The 21,878-nt window shown below is 40.1% G+C and overlaps 2 protein-coding genes and 1 non-coding gene across 4 annotated transcripts in view; 1 reads left to right on the forward strand and 2 right to left on the reverse strand.

Moving 5' to 3' along the window:
- cadm1b (cell adhesion molecule 1b) overlaps positions 1-21,878 on the reverse strand; it is a 722,615-nt gene that overhangs the window by 627,247 nt on the left and 73,490 nt on the right. The gene's annotated exons all lie outside the window — the stretch shown is intronic.
- zbtb16b (zinc finger and BTB domain containing 16b) overlaps positions 1-21,878 on the forward strand; it is a 79,583-nt gene that overhangs the window by 19,321 nt on the left and 38,384 nt on the right. For both annotated transcript variants that reach the window (XM_088345360.1, XM_088345361.1), the window contains one exon: positions 8,875-8,961. In XM_088345360.1, the coding sequence (XP_088201486.1) occupies positions 8,875-8,961 (87 nt within the window). The remainder of the gene's footprint in view (positions 1-8,874; positions 8,962-21,878) is intronic.
- LOC148358862 (U2 spliceosomal RNA) lies at positions 7,472-7,670 on the reverse strand. Its single transcript, XR_015851913.1, has one exon. It is a non-coding gene; the product is annotated as a U2 spliceosomal RNA (small nuclear RNA).

The raw sequence follows: 21,878 nt of genomic DNA on the forward strand, positions 1-21,878 counted from the left end.
ACAAACACAAAATTAACCCAAACCCGACTTTAAGCCCCGCGACTGAAACTGAATGTCCTTCATTAAAGTACACAGTCCAAAAATCCCAGCCGGCAAAATGAACGGAAAATGGTACCGGTACTTAAGGTTTGATGCAGACCTGCAGAGTCCAGGTCCCGTTGAAAGTAATCCAAAAAATATTTCCTTCCAAAGGTAAGTGTCGGAAAAATATATATCCACTATTGTCCGCCGTGTCCACAAACACGTCTCACCTTTACTCCACTTCCCGTCAGCCCCCGTTTTTTTCGCGCCTTCTTTTTGATTCGCCCGTGCAAAACATATCAGAATAAGTCTCTAAAATAAATACATTACAAAATATACAGTTGCAAAAACATATTATACATGGTTACACATATTTACAAAGAACGACGGTACACCGAGAGAGTTTTCAAAGCTTTAATAATAATAATATAACTTTCATCCCAAATGCCAGCAACACGCTAGCAACACAGTAAACGGGTCTGTTAAAAAAAACATACTGTACTTGTAAAAATCACGGTAAACCCTCCTCATCTTCCTCCTTACAACTGAAGCCATCAAAGTCGTCTTTCTTAGTGTCGGAAAGAAACTTTGTCATATAGACGTCATCCCACGCTCCTATCCACTCCTGATTCCGTGCCCTCCTCTCCGTCACGCAGCAGACCGGCTTTTCGGAACCCGTTGGTGAAGGCGGATTTTTTGATGTGGCTTTCTTTTTGCATTTTGCATGATGAGGGTATGTTAACGCTAATTTAATTTGTGCACAAGCTAAGAAGTTGCAGTCTTCCTCGGCGCATATATTCCACCGGTCTAAATCTTACCTTTTGTACTCGAGCGCCGCTGGCGGCTGTTAGAAAATTTACATAAATTGGCTGAATAAGCCGCAGGGTTGAACGTTTGTGAAAAAAGTAGTGGCTTATAGTCCGGAATTTACGGTAAATATAAGTTAATTTTTGGTGCAACATAAGTGGTGGCAATCAATTTTGGGTGTGGCCTGTGAATTGAGCTATACAATTTTGGGAGGTGCGCTTTATTATTCAGTGCACCTTATAAAATACATTAATCATGAACTAAAACACAAGGCTCAGCTAAGTATGGATAATGGTTCCGTGCATGTTGACATCCTACTGGAAGCTGAGAGGAAAAAAACTTTCCCGACCCATCTCTTTTTGTTCCAAACGCACCTTTCACCTGAGACCAACCCGCCTCTCCGAAATATGAAAAGCAACCAAAAAAAAGGATGCGTTTTGTGTTGCCGCCTCTTATTTGGGTAGAGCAGAACCTCAGATATCCCGACCGGTTGCTAAGGAGCCAGTGCTCCGCCGCTCTAATGGGCTGATTTGGTATGCAGCTCCACGCCGGCTCTTATTTTGGTATGCCAGACAAAGTGTTTTGATGGAGGACGATTGCAGCCGCGTCTGGAGACGGTTTGATGGTTTATGGATGAGAGCACACTCCGTGCCTTTGACTGCGCAAGACAATGCCCCAAAACATACACACACATTTACAAAACTCGTTTTTTTTTTTTCCTTCCCCCTTTATCGCACCGATCGGCGTCACACAACATTAGGATCTACATCCGTCGTAGTGTGTAACACTATTTTCTCCGTGCTAACTCGAAAGATGAACAGATTGGATTTTGTTTTTGTGTTGGGGGGGTTAGTTTCGGCAACAGTGGCACTATGTGTGTGTGCACAGAGGGGCACATTTAAGGCTGCGGCGTTGCGAGTTCCCGAAGCTTGTGGGTGTTTTAATGAGTCATTTTAACTTCATTTAAAGCCAGCTGAGCAGAAAATAGATCAGTGAATGAGCCCAGGGCTAGTATGGATCTGCAACCGATTTACATCTCTGTGAGAGCCAAGCCACATCCAAACAGCTGTGTCTGCGGGCGGCCGGGCATGGAGCAGAAGCTCTGAAGTAGAACGCAATCGGTTTGATGATTGGTTGACTTTGTAGCTTTTGTCATTTAATAAAAGTATAAATATGTTTGGAGTAGATTACATTGAAAAACATACAAAGTCGTGACAAAGAAGGCTAGACTAGTTTCTGATACTTGAGGTGCATTTACGTCCTAATAATACGGTACACATTACGATGTGGACAGGGTTGGGTAGGGTTACTTTAACTTGATTACTTTCAATTACTTTTGGATTATTTGTCCCGTTTTTGCTCCCGTTTGTCTCCGGTTACGACCCGTTTTTGTTCCCGACCACGTCTGCTTTCTCGTCCTGACTTACGACCCAATTTTTATCCCGACCACGTCTGCTCTCCCGTCCTGGCTTACGACCCGTTTCTATCCCTGACCACGATTTTGCTCTCCTGTCCCAGCAATCGACCTGTTTTCCCGTCCCTGACACTGCCATCTCCCGCTACGGAAGATCCACTTCTGTATTCGGATCATGATCCAATTACGAGAGCGACTTTCTCTTTCCTCCAATAAAACTTGTGAGAAACGTAACGCAATTGGGTTCTGTTCCCGTTCTGGTCATGACCAGGGTTGGGTAGGGTTACTTTAACTTGATTACTTTCAATTACTTTTGGATTACTCCAATACCAAATATGCTCATAAAAGACAAAAGAAACTAAATATGAATAAAATGACTCAATTTTGTGCAGGCTTGGGGAGTAACGGAATACACGGAACGGCAAAAATGATGTCGGCAAGCTGTTTGGATTTATTTTCATTTTGTTTCTTTCGCATTTTATGTTAGTTTTGCCGGAGATCGAAGAGATCAAAGCCAGGAGAGAAAGCTTACCACGTGTTGTGAGTCATAATTTTACTCATATTTAGTTTCTTTTGTCTTTTATTAGCATATTTGGTATTGGAGTAATCCAAAAGTAATTGAAAGTAATCAAGTTAAAGTAACCCTACCCAACCCTGGATGTGGAATAGCACGTTTTTTTCAACCCCTGGTTACAGTATTTTCCTCACTACACGACTTCAACAACAAATTCGTATCCTAGACAAAAACTTTGCAGTATTTGTGTGTATGACAGTCCAAGTCACATGTCTCATATGTCACTAAGTTTGCTAAAAGATACTGGTCTGTTATTGGTTCATGTCACAGCATCGTAAAGATGCCAATATGCCATTGGTTGAAATCCCTCCTACAATCCTTCCTTCCTTTCTTTTGATTCAGGTTAGAATTGCCAAAAAACTTACATTTATGTAGCTATGGGTCCCAAAACATAGAGTGGTGGTAAAGGGAGAAGTTGAACATGATAACCATGGTAAAGAAGTTTGAAACAAATACGAAGAAGGCACATGTTGTGTTGCGCCGATACCGATCGACCATCGGGACATTTATTAAGACTAACGCAGTGACTAAGACTAGTCTTTTCAAGGGATAGTGTGTATTATTTGACAACTAGATGTTGCTGTATTGTATATTTAAACAGAAAACAAGTGCTAAAGAGCAGAAGGGAGAATACAAAACCACGGAGACTCAATGTATTTCTCATTTTTTGCCTCCGTCTCTAGGTGAAGCTCATTTTATCAAAAAATAAAGACAATCTCTCCACCTACGAGTATTTTTAAAAATAAATGCTTTTTATGATATTTCATGCATTTTTGCCTATTTTTCGAATCAATACTGTTTTTTTTTTATTTTAAATATCTAAATATATGTTTTAACCTCTAGAAAATACCCACCATTTCTTTAGGGCAGTGGTTCTGAAAAAGTGGGGCGCCAAAACAATCAAGTCATTTAAATTTCCACCACACCAGGGACAAGCTTTCGCTCTTATTGGCAGCGTTTTGTTTACATTTAATCTCTATATAGCACAGATTAAGAGTATTCAGTATAAAGTGATAACACCAAATAGACGCTCAAGTGACCCTAAGGAAAAATAAGAACCCTGGATGAGGAGACAGAATTTTTTGGGTGGGCGAGAGGATTTCCTCCCACATCTCAAAAACATGCATTTCAGGTGAATTGGTCGGTCCAAATTGTCCCTAGGTGTGATTGAGTGAGTGAGTTGTCTGTCCCCGTGTGCCCTGCCATTGGCTGGCAACTAGTTCAGGGTGTCCCCTGCCCACTGCCCGATGATTGCTGGGATGGGCTCCAGCACCCCCGCGACCCTGCTGAGGATAAGAGGTGTAGCTGATGAGATGAGATGAGATGAGACTGGGCGGTTCGGAAGGCATTAGTATCAGTTTCTATCCACCGCTGTATGACAATTTCACCTTGCGATCCTCACCTTAAACATTATTGATGTCTAATTTTGGGTTGACCAAGTACAGAAAAACACCATAAAAGGTAAAAAAACAAAAACAAAGGGCAGTTTACTCTTTAAACATTTAAGATCTTTTGACTTTAAAAGAACCATTACCACAAATATCCAATTTGAGCAACAATCCCACGGTTTATGCGCTGCCGTCTCTAATTACAATCGTAGATAGTTGTTGCATCGGTGAGCAAGAAGGTATAGTTACTGTTCGCGTGACGGGATTCGGGGTGTTGACTCACAAGTGTTCCTTTTTTCTTATTCCCTTGTTTTCCCGGTCGGTTGTTTTCCTATTGCCGATTAAAAGAGCCGAGCCGCGGGCGGTACGCGTCTGCCTTAGCGCGAGAACACCCAGTCCTTCTGCGGCCTCTCTGCCAGACAGTCTGCTCGCTGTTCAGAAACTGATAACAGGGGGCACGGTAAATAAAACTCTTAAGCTCGGCTCTGTTCCTTCGGCGAGAAGGGCCGTTGCACCCTTACTGCCGCTGTGAGAGTACCTGAAAAGCGTATAACAAAGAAAAAGGATGGAGAGATGACTCAATATGCTAGATCATTTTCTGTATCACCTCAATGTCTGGCAATATTTCCGCAGCCCGGCCCGATAACAATGGTTACAACAGCAATAATAAGCTTAAATCTTTCATGTAATCACTGGACCACTAGGCATAGGAAAAGATTAAATCTCATCATCACCATTTTACTCATGGTACCAAAGACAAATTTTATAGAAAGGCAAAAGAAAAGGTCATTCTGAAACATAGAAGAGCACAAAAGCATGACGAGGGTAGCAACTCTTAGCAGTAGAGGTAAGATTGGGCCTTAACAAACCAGCTTGACCCGTGGTTATATAGGCCTGAACCGGCTCAAACAGCGTAAAGAAACTGAATGAAATAGCACCGAAAAGAAAATCATATTTTGCAGATTACAAGATGGAAATTGTGAAATATTTGGCCGAAAGGCAGAAAGAAAGTTTGTAAGGCTTTAAGCTGTTGGCGAGAATCTGAAATGACATCTGACGTAAGCCAAGAAGAGGTAGAAAGAGGAAGGAGCGTACTACCGTGACACAGAAAATGAAAATGTCTTTGGATTTAGCGATTCGGAGTTAGACTAATAGTTTGGTAAGCACGTTTTTTTTTAATGATAGTTACCTGAATAATATAATTGCAGCGTCGAAGGTCGTAACTCAAGGAAAGTACTGTTACTTCCGAAAAATATTACTCAAGTAGAAGTAAAAAGCAGTCATTTAAATAATTACTTGAGTAAAAGAAAGTGCGTACTGTCCTGACAAGAAAGAAGCCCAGCCCGACTTAATGACATAATACGTCCGGGTTCGAGCCCGGGCATAAAAGATCTTACTTTTACTTTGGTGTATGTGATGATTAATCGGACATTAAATAAAAACATTTGATTCTATGATGGTATTGTGTTCATAGTTTACGTTGTCAATAAATGATATTTACGGCCCCATGAGTAACATCATACTCTCACACATGCACGTATACAATTCACTCATCGAACAGCCCCTCAGAGTAATGCATATTCCTATATCTTCTCCATCGTTAGTGGATTAAGATTCAGGACTTTCACCACTGCGATCCAGGTTCAATTCCCGTTGTATCCATTGTTTGTCAAATGTGGTCAGCGATATTTTTCGACTGATCAATCATTGCTCAAATACTGTCATTTACCACCATAAAACCTCGTTTATACCGTACAGCCAAACTTTTGTGCATGAAAATGTGTTTATACAGTAAAAGCAAAAAAACACTTTTCTTTCTTTCTGTGCAGCTTAGGACCAAATGACTCCCAGCCTGGTAGTTGCTGACCACTGTGCTAAGTAAAATACGGTATTTTCTGGACTATAAGTCGCAGACTCAAACTCCGGTGCGACTTGTGTGTGAAATTATTTACATTGTAATATTATTTCACATGGTATCTTCACACGAAATGGCAATAGTAGTATTAATAATAATAATTTCAACATTGCTGGTGAATTGTAAAAAAATGAGAATAGCTAAACGAAAATAGCACCAAACAGAAAATTTATATTATGCCAAGTCATGTTTATTTGTGACGCCCTTAATCACAAAGAGTCTCAAAGGGCTGCAGAGATCACAGATGATTGGGAACCACAGATATTGTCAACATAAAATATAGGTTATTCATATGCTATAGAATAGAAGTGTGTTTTAAGCTTAGATTTAAACATTTCCACTGAGGTTGCAGATCGAATCTCAGGGGGAAGAGCATTTCACAGCACCAGGGCCCGAATGGAGAACGCTCTCGAACCTGCGGATTTCTTCTTGGCTCTTGGGATCACTAGCAGACCATCATTTTCTGAGCGAAGGCTCCAAATAGTAAAATATGCAGCCAAGACTGTAACTGAGATGCAGGAAGAAAGTTTGGATTCAGTGAGAAACTTAAGGGACAGGCGAAAAGTGGAGGTGACAATGAGTCCGACGTAAGACATGGAAGAGGAAGCGGCGCATGGTCTAAAGTCCTGAGTGGGGGGAGTTGTTTCAAAGTAACACGGAGGATGATGATTTTGTTGGATTAAGCGATTACGAGTGATAAACGTGTTCTTTATGCTAGAGTTATCTGACTAAATTGTTGTTACCGACATTACAAAGCATTTCAGTCACGTACACTTATTCAGCCAGTTGTTCACTATGTTACTTTTTTTCAATTGCCTTTCAATATGACATGTATATTTTTGGGAGTTTTTGGATTCCATCAAATACATTTCCCCCCAAAATGCGATGTATACTCCAGGTGTGACTTACCGTAAATTCCGGACTATAAGCCGCTACTTTTTTCCCAAATGTTCAGCCCTGCGGCTTAGTCAGTGAAGCGGCCAATTTATGTAATTTTTCTAACGGCCACCAGCGGCACTCGAGTACAAAAGGTAAGATTTAGAGCGGTGGAATAAGTGCGCCGAGGAAAACGGCATCCTTAGTTTGCGTACGAATTGTCAGTCTGACAAAGGTTCTCTCCGATAATGAGGAAGTCGCCCTTGATGGCGGCAGTTATAAGGAGAAAGATGAGGACGGTTATTCGTGAGGGGTTTTTAGGGTTTTTAAGGGTTATTGTTCTATCTTCGTTATTCATTATCCATTATCCGTTATCGGTCAGTTCATAATACGCTACAAAGCCTAGGAGCCGGGACATTTACTCTCAGCCAAAAGGCCAAGCTAAGGTCCTAGCCCTAAAGCATTGCTGCGATCATTGCGAATGCACCGATCCCAGAGGTACTGCAATACCGGGCCGATGCGTGGAGTGGACAGAGCAAGCTCTTATTCCATCTCCGGAATGCAAAAATCAAAGATCATGGCAGCACCAAATGTTCATAGCTCTCTTATGAACATTTCAAGTCCTCATCAAGGCCAAGCTGAGGATCTAGCATCAAAGCCAAAAGGCTAAGCTAAGGTCCTAGCATAAAAGCCTTGCTACTCTCAACCAAAAGGCTAAGCTAAGGTCCCAGACTTATTCGTGAATTTTTGGTTTGAACAAATTTATTGACACTAAAAACAGAAAACAATCATGACAATCTCAACAGCAATTAAGCACATTCACAATATTATATTCCAATATTACGTTTTTAACAGCAAACACAAAGTGAGGTTTGAACAAACCTTCTCGAAAATCAAACATATTCACAATTTCATTATATAACATCTTTGTTAGTGTCAATAGATCCGTCCAGGCCAAAGTCGATTGTCTTCGGTCTGAACAAATCCACTGGGGGGTTTTGGGGTTTTTAAGGGTTATTTATCTATCTTCGTTATTCATTATTCATTATCCACTGACATTTCGCAATCGCGGTATAGCTTTTTATAACAGATACGGATGATGTGTTGCGAGCGTGTTATTAGTAGCGCGTTGGTACCTTTCACAGGCACGGTTTGGGATGAAAATTATATCATTATTATTAAAGCTTTGAAAACTCTCTCGGTGTACCGTCTTTCTTTGTAAATATGTGTAACCATGTATAATATGTATTTGCAACTGTATATTTTTGTAATGTATTTATTTTAGAGACTTATTGTGATATGTTTTCTACGAGCGAATCAAAAAGAAGGGGCGGAGCAAACGCAGGCTGACGGGAAGTGGGGTGAAGCTGAGTTAAATCTTTTTGTTGTTGCAGCGGACAATAGTGGATACCGGTATATATTTTTCCCACCCTTAACTTTGGAAATATACATTTTTTTCATTGGATTACTTTCAACGGGACCCGGACTTTAAAGGTCTGCATTAAATTCTAATTACAGGTATAATTTTCCGTTCATGTTGCCGATTGTGATGTTTGGATTGTATACTATATTTATAGATACAATCGCTGCACCTAGTCAAATTTGGAATAAGCTTTAGACTTTGCTACATGTTTAATTGTGGGCGCATATTCATGTAAGGCTTGTGTAAGGACAAAACCAATAATGCCCGTAAGATATAGTGCGTGTGGCTTATAATCAGGTGCGCTCTATAGTCCCGACTTTGCGGTAAATGTTTTTTGCTTCTTAATTCTTTGGGCTGGTGGGATATATAATCTGCAGTGATTTTTAATAGGGAAAATACGGTATACATTTCTGCATTGACCATAATGCCATTTTCCTTTCAAACTGTAACTTTCAGCTCCCGCCGAGGCTCTGGTGTGCGATCAGTGCGGGGCCACGTTTTCCTCGGGGGAGGCACTGGAGGCTCATCGACTAACGCACACAGGTCAGTGTCACTCCTGTGGAGATTCCGCAACTGAAATTTTTGCCAGTCATGCTGGCCGCTTTCAACTGTTCCTGTCATCCGTGCTCCATAATTCATCGAGAGGAAGGTGGGAGGAGGCGATCTCGCATGTCGCTTGTTAATATCGCCCGGGATTAGATCCGCCAAAACAACACTTGGCGTTGGTACTGATCACACACGTGGCATTTTTGCTACTGTGGGAGGTTGACAACAACGTGCGTAACTTTTTCAGCTATATATAAGTCACATTTACTTGTATGCAGTGTTCCCTCTAAGCTGCGCGCGTGCGCAATTGCGCACTACTCGCACATTCTCAGCACACAAGAAAATCTAGCCAGCGCACAAAAATGAGGGCTCAAAATTACTTATTAAGAAGCGACTTAAGTCAAAGTTACAGTGCATAAAGGTAAAAATACACGTGTTCCCCTGACGTTGTGTCCTAAATGCGCTATTTTGAAGTCGAACGAAGTTCACTAAAGTTAGTAGAGTATGTGGAGAACCGGCTTCTTCGGCTCGGCTCACTAAAAAGGAATCGGATCTTTCGGGTCCTAAACGTCTCTTCAGGTTGTTATTGCTTTTTTAATCCCAACATGACCAAATATTATGTAAAATTATGCACAGAATGACTTAAAGGAAGGGGGGAATAGAACAAAAAAGAAAAAAATACCAAAATGAAAAAGCTGAGAAAAAAAGAAACAAAGACAAAAAAAGAAGGAAAAATTTAGAAAGAAAGCCAGAAAAAAGGAAAAGAAAGAAATATAGGAAAAAAGTAAATAGAGAACAAAAAGAAAAAAGTAACAGCTCGGTAAAAGTAAACACAATGAGATTTTTTTTAAAGGAATTAAAAAAAATAGTAGAAAAAAAACACCGAAAAAAGAAGAAAAAGTTTGTGTTGCATTCAAATAATTTCCAATTATATCAAGTGAATCTTGTTGCCAACATTGTACTTCCACTCAAAAATGTGATTAAGTACAGTTCTGTATCTTACAACCGACTAAAAGAGCCCCCAAAAATGTTAATATCATGTGACAAAAGATATCAGGAAATAAAAGAAATGGATATCTTGTGAAAGAATTGTAAGAACAAATGACATTTGTAGTCCGTACAACCTTTGCAATAGTACATGAGTCAGTTCATTCAAAAGAGAAAAATCATTTTGCATTGCCGGAAACTCAGCAAAATGTAACATGATGTCAAGTTTTGGACATGTTTGATTATTAATTATCTTGCCACACTTTGGATTATGGTTGCTCACTGTTGTTTCAAGCGTTGCTCACCGACGTGTGAACGCTCAGACCCGTGGAAAATTACAGGGAACATTGCTTGTATGGCCAGCAGAGTTCTTTCTTGTACAGGTTCAAGTTGTTAATGTAATGCATTTATATAGCGCTTTTCAAGTCACTGAATCCTTTACAATGTGCTTCACTCTTACCCATTCACACACACACCGATAGCAGCATCAGCCATGCAAGGCAACTACCTGCTTATCGGGGGCATAAGAGATTCAGTGTCTTGCCCAAGGACACTTTGACAGATGAGTAATCCATAATCTGCCCAAAATAGGTACTCTATGCCTAAAATATATATATATATATTGATATATCAATTAAGCGGTCTTGAACAACATTACAAGAAGAAAAATCTCATAATTTGTGCTCATATGAAGTTAAAATTGTCTTTATTTTCATTGACAACTAATATGTTAAAAGTAGACATTCAAAATAAGGATTTTGAACTTCCAAGGAAAACCTCTGATAAGAAATTCCAAACTATTCTAAAAGCCCTCCCCCCAGAGCCCTTTATTTTTATTCAATCACCTAGGTTACAAGAGCAAATCTGCCCTCACGGGTGTGGAAATAAAACAAAATCTACTCGATTGGCCGATAGTGATAATTAGGATGTAAACAGTTGATAATAATCCAAACAAAGAACCACAGTGTGCAATAATGGCATCTCATGCAATTTCCTTTGCTGGTGGTCAATATTAAAAACGAAATAAACAAATAACAACATTTCTAATGAGATTAGACATAGCACTCCAGGATAAGATGTAATAAAAGACTGAATAAAAATAAGAAAGGGAGACTAGTTAATTGTAGCAACATACCCCACCGTTAAAAAGACCGGTTCAGTGTATCGCGGTGACCTCAAGCGAACTTAACGCTTGGTTGAGTAAGAATGACATCGATGCTACTCCGGCTTCAACGCAGCCTAAGGCAAAGGTTCATTCTTATTTTATGAGTAATTACTTGAGGGAATCGAGCGTTTTCCCAAAAAGCTTTCTAAATACAGAAAAATTTGAAGTCACGCTCTAGCAACGTTGTCTGAAACTAAGAACGTCCTCAAGAAGAACCAATATAATGTTCTTCCATATTGATTTTCTGTCTTGAATAATTCTAAGCAGGCGAGGTCGTACAGTGCTGTAAAAAAGTACTTTTCTTCTACCGGATTTCTGTGTTTTTTTGCATATTCATCACTCTCAAAAGGTTTTAGATTTGCAAACCATTAATATCACACAAAGACAACTTAAGGAAATAGAAAATACAGTTTGAAATAGTTGATTCCATTTATGAAGGGACAAAAATTCAAACTTATCTGACCCTATGTGAAGAAGTAATTGGCCCTAAACCAGTGTCTGAAATAATGTTTGCCCGGACGCCCGGGGCGTGCATCTTATACGTCGGGTCTACAACTTACAAAACGTCTCCGCCCGGGAGGCCGACAACTTTTTCAACTTTTTTTCAAATCCAACATTTGCTTTATTCCGATTTCGAAATCTTCGTTTTGGAAATTTTGGAATTTCGGTTCGTTTGTCAATTTGCATACTCGGCAGCCAATCAGAAGCCTGCATCAAAAAACTTCCTGTTTCCGGACTTTCTGGAGCGTTCTAAGGTCGTGCATTTGCATATCATTTTCCAAAGCAGACGCACAGAGAACACAAGAAAAATGAATAAGTGGTTATGAATCAAGCCAAAACCTCAGTCCCAGAAGAAAAAAATCAAAAGAAGCTAACAAAATTTATGACGCTACAAAACGTAAACATACATTAAAAGCATCGCGGAAAGAGTTCACGTGGATTGTAGCAGACGACGCAACGCAAATATTGCATGAATAAAGATGAGTAAATACAGGTACATACTGATGGCAGATGGAAAACAGCGATGTCATATACATACAATGAATGTTATAAGTAGATTTATAATCAACTTAATTTTAAAGTGTTGTTCTGTTATATATTCTAATGATCAATCCTTAATACTTTGCAACAACGGGTTTTTTTGCGATGAGTCGTCTTATTGCGTTTCAAGTTGTGAAAAATGGGGCAGGCAACTTTTCAGAATTGTCTGCCCTGGTGTCCGCTAACTTTTTGTCATGAGTTTCAGACACTGCCTATACCTAACAGCAAGTTGGGCCACCTTTGGCAGTGATAACAAAAATCAAACGTTTATGATAATGGCTAATGAGTGTTTTAGAACACTGTGGAGGAATTCTACCACACTCTTCTTTCCGAAATTGTTTATAATCTGCCAAATTTGAGGGTTTCCTAGCATGAACTGCCCGTTTAAGGTCATAAAACATTTTTATTGGACTTTATTCCAGACTTTGATTTGGCCACTCCAGAAACTTCATTTGGGGTTTTTTGGAGCATTTAGAGGTGGATTTGCTGGTGTGTTTTGGACCATTTTCCTGCAGCCAGATAGCTTGAGGGGATGAACTTATGGCCAGACGTTCTCCTTCAGCAAGTTGTCCTGCTTCTGAGGCAGCAAAGCAACCCAGTTAAGGTTAGTGTTTATGACTCCTCTATGAGAAAGACAGTGGGCAAAATGGCATTACTGGAAGAGTTCCCTGGGCAAGAACCACTGCTGTCACGTTTGCCAAAAAGCATCTTGATGATCCTCAAGATTTTTGGAGAAACATTCTGTGGACTGATGAGTCAAAAATGGAACTTTTTGAAAGGCGTGCGGCCTGTTACATTTAGTGCAAAAATGGCACAGCGTTTGACAAAATGAACATGATGCCAACAGTAAGCATGGCGGTGGCAGTGTGATGGTTTGGGGTAATGAAGAAGGGGGAAAATGTTTTTTTTACGGCACCGTAGTATCTCAGTATTGCAACAGTGGCTAACCCGATACCCGTCAAGCCATCATGTGAAATAGGCAGAGGCAGCTGAATGTTGTTTGTTTCCATTCTGGAGACGGCGTGTCGTAATCGTATCCCAGAAATAAAAGCTGAAGTTGTTTCTACACTAGTATTTATCAAATTTTCTGGTTCTTTTTCACACAAGAAGCACTCAAACAACAGGGCTATGGAATATTTTTTAACAAGATTGGAAAATTTGGGAAATTGGCAGATGGGTCCTTAATAAGTGCTTGAATTTGTATAAACCTGGAAAATTACTACAAAAATAAAACAGTAATGGTACAAAAATACTAATGAATCACATAAGAAATACAACCAAAGTAAACCATTTGTGCGACAAAAATAATTATTAAATTTAGTGCTTAAAAACAAGGACCTAATTGTTTTGGTTTAATATAGCATATAATTGTGCTTTGATTCTGAAATGAAAAAGAATATGAAAAAGAACTACAGTAATACTAACATCCTACAGATATACAATAAAGAATATACTTAAAAATTTAATAAAAATAAACTAATTGTCACAGTTGCCATGGCGCCCAATTGGCCCCGCCCGTCTGGCGCCAGCTGCGGGCCGTTGACGGATTGGCTTCCCTTCTATTTAAGCTCAGTGCTCTCACTCACCCTTTTTCAGTCCGTTAACGAACCTCTGCACACGCTAGACGTGAGTTTTGACTCTGTCCGGTTTCGATCCCGTCTGTTTCGTCCTGTTTTGATTTCAGTCTCCGGTCTCTAGTGTCTGGTATCGTGCCCGTCATTCTCGTCCTGTCTGATATCTGTCTCCAGTCTGCTATTTCTGTCATCAATCCTTTCAATCCCGTTCTGTCCAGTATCGACATCATCTGTTCGGTATCGGCTCGTGTAACTGGCATCGATCTCGTTGGTCTCTTGCTTTCTGTTGTTCCACGCCAGACTTTTCTGTCTTTCTTCTTTCGCCCAGCCATCGCCGAATCACTGGCGTTTTGTGTTAACGTGCATGACTGCCCCATTTCCCGTAAAATAAAAGCTTGTGTGTGAAACGTCACGCATTTGGGTTCTCCTCCTGTTCCGGTTCATGACACCAATGAAGCACAAATACAAAATAGAAGTACAGTGATACTCTAAAACAAAATCAAATTTAGTGCTTAAAACAAGGATCTAATATATTAGTAAAACAAATATATAAATACATTGTCTAGATGTCTGCATATATATATATATATATATATATATAAAAAAAAACATTTTTTTTATTAAAGGGAATACAATGGATATGTCTCCAGGATCGGCCCCTAGGCCAAATTTCTTACGCGACCCTATGCAAATAAGGTTTTTCTGGCACAGTGAGTAAAAATAGTGTGATAATAGAATATAATATATTAGAATAGACCTTTGTTATCATTGTTACAAAATGGGTTGAACATATTGTGACAACGAAATTGGACGTGGCACTCCAGTGTCACATTTTACTGAGATAATTTTAAAAAAAAAGATCATCTACACAATATTTACACAAGAAAGTGTGGGCATGTAAAGGCAGAAGATATTTACATTGGCTCAACTGCCATTTCGTATGTCAACTGTACCACTGGAGGTCAAGTTGGAAAATGACAGCACCCTCTGGCCAATTTGGAGTTTTTAGCTACGCCTTATAGTCCAGAAAATACTATTTATCCACCAATGCCAACAAACACATTATATGTTGCCCCCGTCAGGGAAAGGTGATAGCGTCCACACAGGCGCCTGGTTAAGTAACTGTAACTGCAGTTGGCACAAGCAGTATTAATACTTAATAGCCACGAGGGCTCGACGCCCTTGCCCGCGAGTTTCTGCCCTCGTCACCGTTCCGTCTTGTAAACATCCCCAGCTCGCTTTCAAGCTTGGCAACTTATCAAGAGCAAAGTACAGCGGGGCATTACTCTCCCGTTTGGCGGTGTTCTCACCTCTGCCCACTGTGACGCACAACCCTATTCTGTTGTGTTGATTTCATTTTGCTCTACACAAGCTACAATCATCTCATCAGCGGTGTTCAGGCTATATACTCCATTTTATAAATATATCAAAAGTGAAAAAAAAAAACAAGATGTCCTTATACTATTACCTAAAAACCTCAAAATTGGCCAGATATTTATATAACCTGGTGCGCCGTACATACCGAAAAATACGGTAGGTACAAATGGAAACGCACGGTTACAATGAAATGATGTTACATACGGTAACTGTGGTGCCTTTGAGAAACAGAGTTGTCTCTAAGATCCCTCTTGTGGTGAACATGTTAAATTGCACTCCCTAGGTACATTTTAATCAGTGAAGAAAGAGGTTCTTATAACCAAAATGCTACAATGGTATTCTTTTTTGTCCTTATCCAAATTTAGGACGTATTTAAGAGCATTTGATCCAATTATTAGCATTTTTTTTAATCGTGTAAATTTAATCTAATCCAAAATTTGATTTAAATCATGTCTGGTTCACAATCATTCGTGCCAGCGTGTTGTCACTGTTTTGCCTTTGAGAAACGTATAGAGTGGTATTGGAGCGCTCTCTTTTGGTTATAGGGGTAGCAGGGGGGCGCAGTGGTTAGTGCGTGTGCGGCACAGTTCTGAGGTCATGAGATCGAACCTACCTGTGTGGAGTTTGCATGTTCTCCCTGTGCTTGCATTGGTTTCCTCCGGGCACTCCGGTTTCCTCCCACATCCCAAAAAAAAACATGCATGTTAGGTTAATTGGCCGGTCCAAATTGTCCCTTGGTGTGAATGAGCAAGCGAATTGTCCGTCTCTGTGTGCCCTACTGCAGCACCCCCGCGACCCTACTGAGGATGAGCGGTGCAGATAATGGATGGATGGATCTTTTGGTTACCATGTTGTTCGCTAAAAGGGAAAAAAGTCTCATAAGATAACATGAAAATGCATGACAGCTCATCTCATTTTCACACTATTTTTTACTCTTGGTGCAAAAAAACGGATTCGCACAGTGCATTTAGATAGGTTAAACAGTCCACTTCTTCACCTGTGCGTCAATAACATTAGAAAAGACATATAGAAAAAATAAACTTATATGCAAGAACATATGTGCACTTATTGAACCGCAACATGCAATATGCAAATCATTTTTTCTGGCATCGTGAGTCGACAGTGTGATAATGAGATAAGCTTTAAAGCTTTTTCGCACATCATCGTACTACTGCTGGCACCCTTCACCGCCGTGACCCTGGTTCGATTCCCGTTGCAGACAATGTTGGGCAATTTTGATCCGTGGCACTTGTCGACTGATTAAACTATTGTATGCCGCAGGTGTTTAAAGAACGCATAAGGATATAAACATGGTAGCGCTTTATGTGTCTTACAGTCCGGTGCGTCTTACGTATTAAAAATATGATAAACTATTTTTTTATAGTGCGATAGATATAATAATTATAGTAATGAAACCAGATTTCATGCCTTTTTATCTTCTATGAAATGATCTGCATTTATATAGCACTTTTCAAGTCAATGACTTCCCAAAGCGCTTTACAATGTGCTCCACATTTCCCAATAGCGGTCTTGCAGCCATGTAAGGCGCTAACCTGCTTATTGGGGGTATTAGGGGGTCAGTGTCTTACCCAAGGACACTTAGACATGTTACACGGGCGAGCCGGGATTCGAACTGGGATCCCTTGATCCCAAGACGAGCACTCTACCTCCTGAGCTACTGCCGCCCCCAACTCCATGAAATATCCGTTCGTTAATAGGTTATCTGAACCGCTTATCCTCAGTAGGGTCGCGGGGGTGCTGGAGGCCATCTCAGCTGTCTTCGGGCAGTGGGCAGGGGACACCCTGAACTGGTTGCCAGCCAGTCACAGAGCACACCGGGACAGACAATTCGCTCGCTCATTCACAGCTCGGGACAATTTGAACCGGCCAATTAAAATGACATGCATGTTTTTGGAATGTGGGAGGGAACCGGAGTGCCCAGAGGAAACCCACGCAAGCACGGGGAGAACATACAAACTCTACACAGGAGGTTTGATCTCATGACCTCAGAACTGTGCCACGCACACGCACTAACCACTGCGCCTTCTATGGAATAAATTATTTTAATTTAAAATGTATTTATGATTTTTTATGCAACTCTAGCTCTCACTGTAGTTTTGATTTCATGTGCCTTATAATCTAGAGCACCTTATATATGAAAAATATATAAATGGTACAATGGTAAATGGTTTGCATTTATATAGTGCTTTTCAAGTCAATGAAGACCTCTCAAAGCGCTTTACAATGTGCTTCACACTTACCCATTCACACACACTCACACACCAATAGGGAGTCAGCCATGCAAGGCGCCTACCTGCTTATTGGGGACATTAGGGATTCAGTGTATTGCCCAAGGACACTTTGACACAACACGGAGGAGCGGGGAATCGAACCTGCGACCTAGCACAGTGGGCACATGCAAGAGAGAGGGGTGTGTGCTATGCGTGCAGAGATCAGCCCATTCATACTGTTCACCCAATCAAATTACTCTGTATGCTTGGCTGGTGTTTTTGGGTGTTTACAGTTTGCTGTGTGGGTTTTCTCCATAAAGCGTATCAACGGTGAACATATACTGTCTATTGAGTTTCCATAGGAACCTTTGTGACTCCAAGAGCCATAAAAGCAAAATATTTGTATTTTTTGGGGGGAAAGAGCGACACATCATAAAAGACGGCGGAGCCAAATCATCAGAGGTGGAAGAAACTTCTATTGGTCCGAATGAGTTTTGTCTTGGTAGATTAGCTGAGCAGCTGGTAGACACTCGTCACACTCACGGGCGTTTTGATATGTCAGAGGTGAACGGCCGAGGGTTGCCGCGATCAAAGAGCAAAAGGGGGAGGAGGGTGTGGCGTAGTGTGGGAAAGGGGAGTCGCAGAGGGCTACATGAGGACTGCTGCTCGGTGCCAGCATTGAGGGAGGAAAACAAGATCATGTGCTGCTGTTTACTCCTCAACCCCGCGCTGTCATCGTCTCCTGACCTACTTGTCAGAGCCCAAAATAAAAGAATGGATCTGTCTCCGAATCGCTCGCAACAACAAAGGCGTTTGTTTCGGCGGGGAGGGTGGGTGTATTGAAATAAAAAAGGGGGCGGGGAGGGATCTAGATTTTGGAAATTTTGCAGCCTAAAACACATCCATCTATCTATCTGCCTTGGTCATATCCCTCAAGAGGGGTGACAGACAGCAAGACAAACACATACAATAACAAAGAAAATAAAAAATGGAAAAAAATAGCAAACACACGGAAACATTTTTGGACCATGACCAACCCAAATTCCCAAACACCCAAACAAGTTAGGCACCTAAGTTGGTCATGCTTTCGTCCCTCCGGATGAAACGGGACACAAGAAAGCGGCCATGTCACTCGGGTCAGGGTGACAAAACACACTCTTTTGTTCAACAGAAGGCCTGACAGCTTTCACTGGTTTACCCCTGCCGCATCATACAGGTGCCCTGGCCATCCCTTTGAACGCGTCCAAACATCCCACTATCCTTTTACAACACCTCTCCACTCATTCCTATCACCAAGGGGGGGCGAGAGACCGAAACGTCCCACAAACCCTAGTTATAGGGTCACTCAATGTGAGAGGATGTGGAGGTAAAGCGATTGAGTGGAAGAAAGAGGAGATCGGAAGGATGATGACTAAAAGGAAGGTTGATGTGTTAGCCTTGAGCCTAAAAACATTTACCATATTTATTTATTATTATATAAATTAAACTTTTGCGGTTATACACGAGGTTTTAAGGTAGTATTTTACCATTTTTGTGCAATTCATGACCACAATTGCAATAACATTGAATGCAACTGGAATCGATCCCCGGTTGCGTCAGTCAGAGCGCTGTATCCAAATGACTAAACCACCAGTGATGCAGGACATACGAAAAGGCATTCAACTTTATCTCACTATCACACTATTTTTATTCACAATACCAGACACGAATGTTAGAGAATGGAGAAAAAAGGAAAAGTTTTCTTGAAAGATCTAAATAAACGCAAAAAAAGACAGAGAGGGAATGATGATGATGATCAAGCCGACTTTAAAGAAACATTGAATGCTTTGTAATTTTTATGTTGCTATTATGTTAATATTGTTATAAACAATTTAAATCATGGTCGCACATATTTAACGGCATTTGTCACCCACAAAGCTTAGTTTGGGCTGAGAGAAATTAAAATAAATGCATAAGTATGTTTGATCAAAAACTAGGGGTGTGCATTATACACGAGTGCACATTATACAAATATGGATATGATGTGTATATACAGACGCACAAATAAAAAAAATATCTGTCTAAAAATATCTTTATAAACAGGTTGTTTAAAAATAAAAAAAATAAAATTATATATATATATATATATTATATATATATTTGAAAAAACAACAAAATAATACATTAGAAAAAAACGCAAAGTAAAACAGATGAATAAAAAAAAAAATAAAACAACAAAAAACAAATAAGTATTACAGACGCTCCCCTACTTACGACCATTCGACTTACATTTTTTTCGGGATGTCGAAAAATCACCAGACATTCCTGTAAGTTAGATTGTGTATAGCGTGCACCTTTTTACGAGTACAGGACATTACTGTCGTGCTTCTTTCAGCCGCTACTGGCGTTCTCATGGCGCTGTGAGAGCTCACCCAGCATCCACCTCGAAGAAGAAATCCGGCTTCTACTTCCTGGTTTGTGTGTATACACACTGCACTGTATCTCTAGCACGCTAAGAACTTTGACGATTTTATTTTTTAATATCTTCTGCATCCATTCAATATGGTTGGTGTAAAGTTTAAAGAAGAGGCGAGCCTTTTGTTTTGAAATGAAAGTGGAATAAGAAAGCTTGATGCGGTTGATAAAATTGCCCGATTGCTTTTGTTTCGTCTACTTTCTACCATGGAGGAGGATGTCATCTAACTCTTGAAGCCCATCTTCCAAAAGTAAGTTAAACTTAATTTGCATATTATTTTGTTAAACATTTATTTTTCAGTTTGAAAACAATACAGGTTACTTATAAAAGCCTTAAACATACTTATATATACCTTAAACATAAAATATAGTACTGAAGCAACTTACGAACAAATTCAAATTACGATTGTCAGTAGCATAGCGTCTGTATCGATAAGACATTGTAAAAAATTTTATAATTTAAGAAAACATAAGCGTAAAATAAATAACATATAAAAACTGAAAAAGAATCCAGGTCAAATAAGGCAATGGAATATAAAGATTTTGCAGATTTTAGGGTTAGGGTGAATACAAGGATTGATTTCAAAGACTTTCTCCAAACAGTAAGGGATTTTTATGCCTGATTTAGGTGGCATCCCTTTGCCAGTATATAGGAGTAGACCGGCATCGTGGGTATTACAGTTTTTGGTTAAGGACTCGTTCGACTCATTTATTTTTAGACGATCAGAACTTTGAAACTCTCGGCTTTGAGTTTGACTCATGCTGCGGTCAATCATGGACAATTAATTACATCCACTACACAGCATCATCTCCAAACAGAAGAACAGCATCAGCGACAGACTGCTGTCACAGTCTTGTTCCATGGACAGACTGAGGAGATCATTTCTTCCTCATGCCATGAGGCTTTTTTACTCCACCCGGGGGAGTAAAAGCCCACATGAAACCCCACCCCCACATTTGCATATTACCCTATTTTTATTACAGTGTGTATTTTCCGTAGCACTATTTAAATACTCTATAGCAAATCGTTATATTGGGTATTTTTGTCTTCTATATCTTTATTTTATTTTTTCATTTTTCAACACAAGGATACTGCTGGAAGTGTGAATTTCCCTACAGGGATGAATAAAGTATCTACCGTAAATTCCAGACTATAGAGCGTACCTGATTATAAGCTGCACCCACCACATTTCAGGAAACAGATTTTGTACATACACAAGCCGCACCTGTATATTAGCCGCATGTGCCCACATTGGAAAAACGCAATTCAAACACGAAATTAACCCATACCCGATAAACTCCAAAAAACACAGCCGGCAAATTGAATGGAAAATGATACCGGTACCTAAGATTTAATGCAGACCTGCAGAGTCCGGGTGCCCATTGAAAGTAATCCAAGGAAAAAAGTGTATATTTCCAAAGGTAAGGGTGGGAAAAATATGTATCCACTATTGTCGGCCACGTCCACAAACACGTCTCATCTTTACTCCACTTCCCGTCAGCCCGCGTTTGCCCCGCCCCTTCTTTCTCATTTGCTCGTACAAAACATATCAGAACAAGTTTCTAAAATAAATACATTACAAAAATATACAATTGCAAATACACATATTTACAAAGAAAGAAGGTACACCGAGAATAATATAATATTATATCTTTCATCCCAAACCGTGCCTGTGAAGGGTAGCAAAACGCTACTAGCAACATGCTCGCAACACAGTAATGGTCTCTGTTAAAAAAATATGCTGTACTTGCACGAATCATGGTAAACTGTCCTGATTTTCCTCCTCATGACTGGTGTCATTAAAGTCGTTTTCTTTCAGTATGGGAAAGAGACCTTGTCATATAGATGTCGTCCAATGCTCCCTTATTCAAAAACACGCTAGCGTCATGCTCGCTAGAAAAAGTTTACGTGAGGTAGCTCTGTTTCCTTCTATAACAGACTGCTTGATTGAGTTTAGCTTGAAAGTTGCGTCATGTACCTTTTTTTTGGAATTTGCATGATGGGGAGATGTCTACGCTAATTTATTTTGTGCACAAGCTAAGAAGTTGCAGTCTAAATCTTACCTTTTGTACTCGAACGCCGCT

Source organism: Urocampus carinirostris, chromosome 10 (assembly GCF_059441175.1).
Source record: "Urocampus carinirostris isolate Australia breed hairy pipefish chromosome 10, RoL_Ucar_1.0, whole genome shotgun sequence".
Taxonomy (NCBI): Eukaryota; Metazoa; Chordata; class Actinopteri; order Syngnathiformes; family Syngnathidae; genus Urocampus; species Urocampus carinirostris.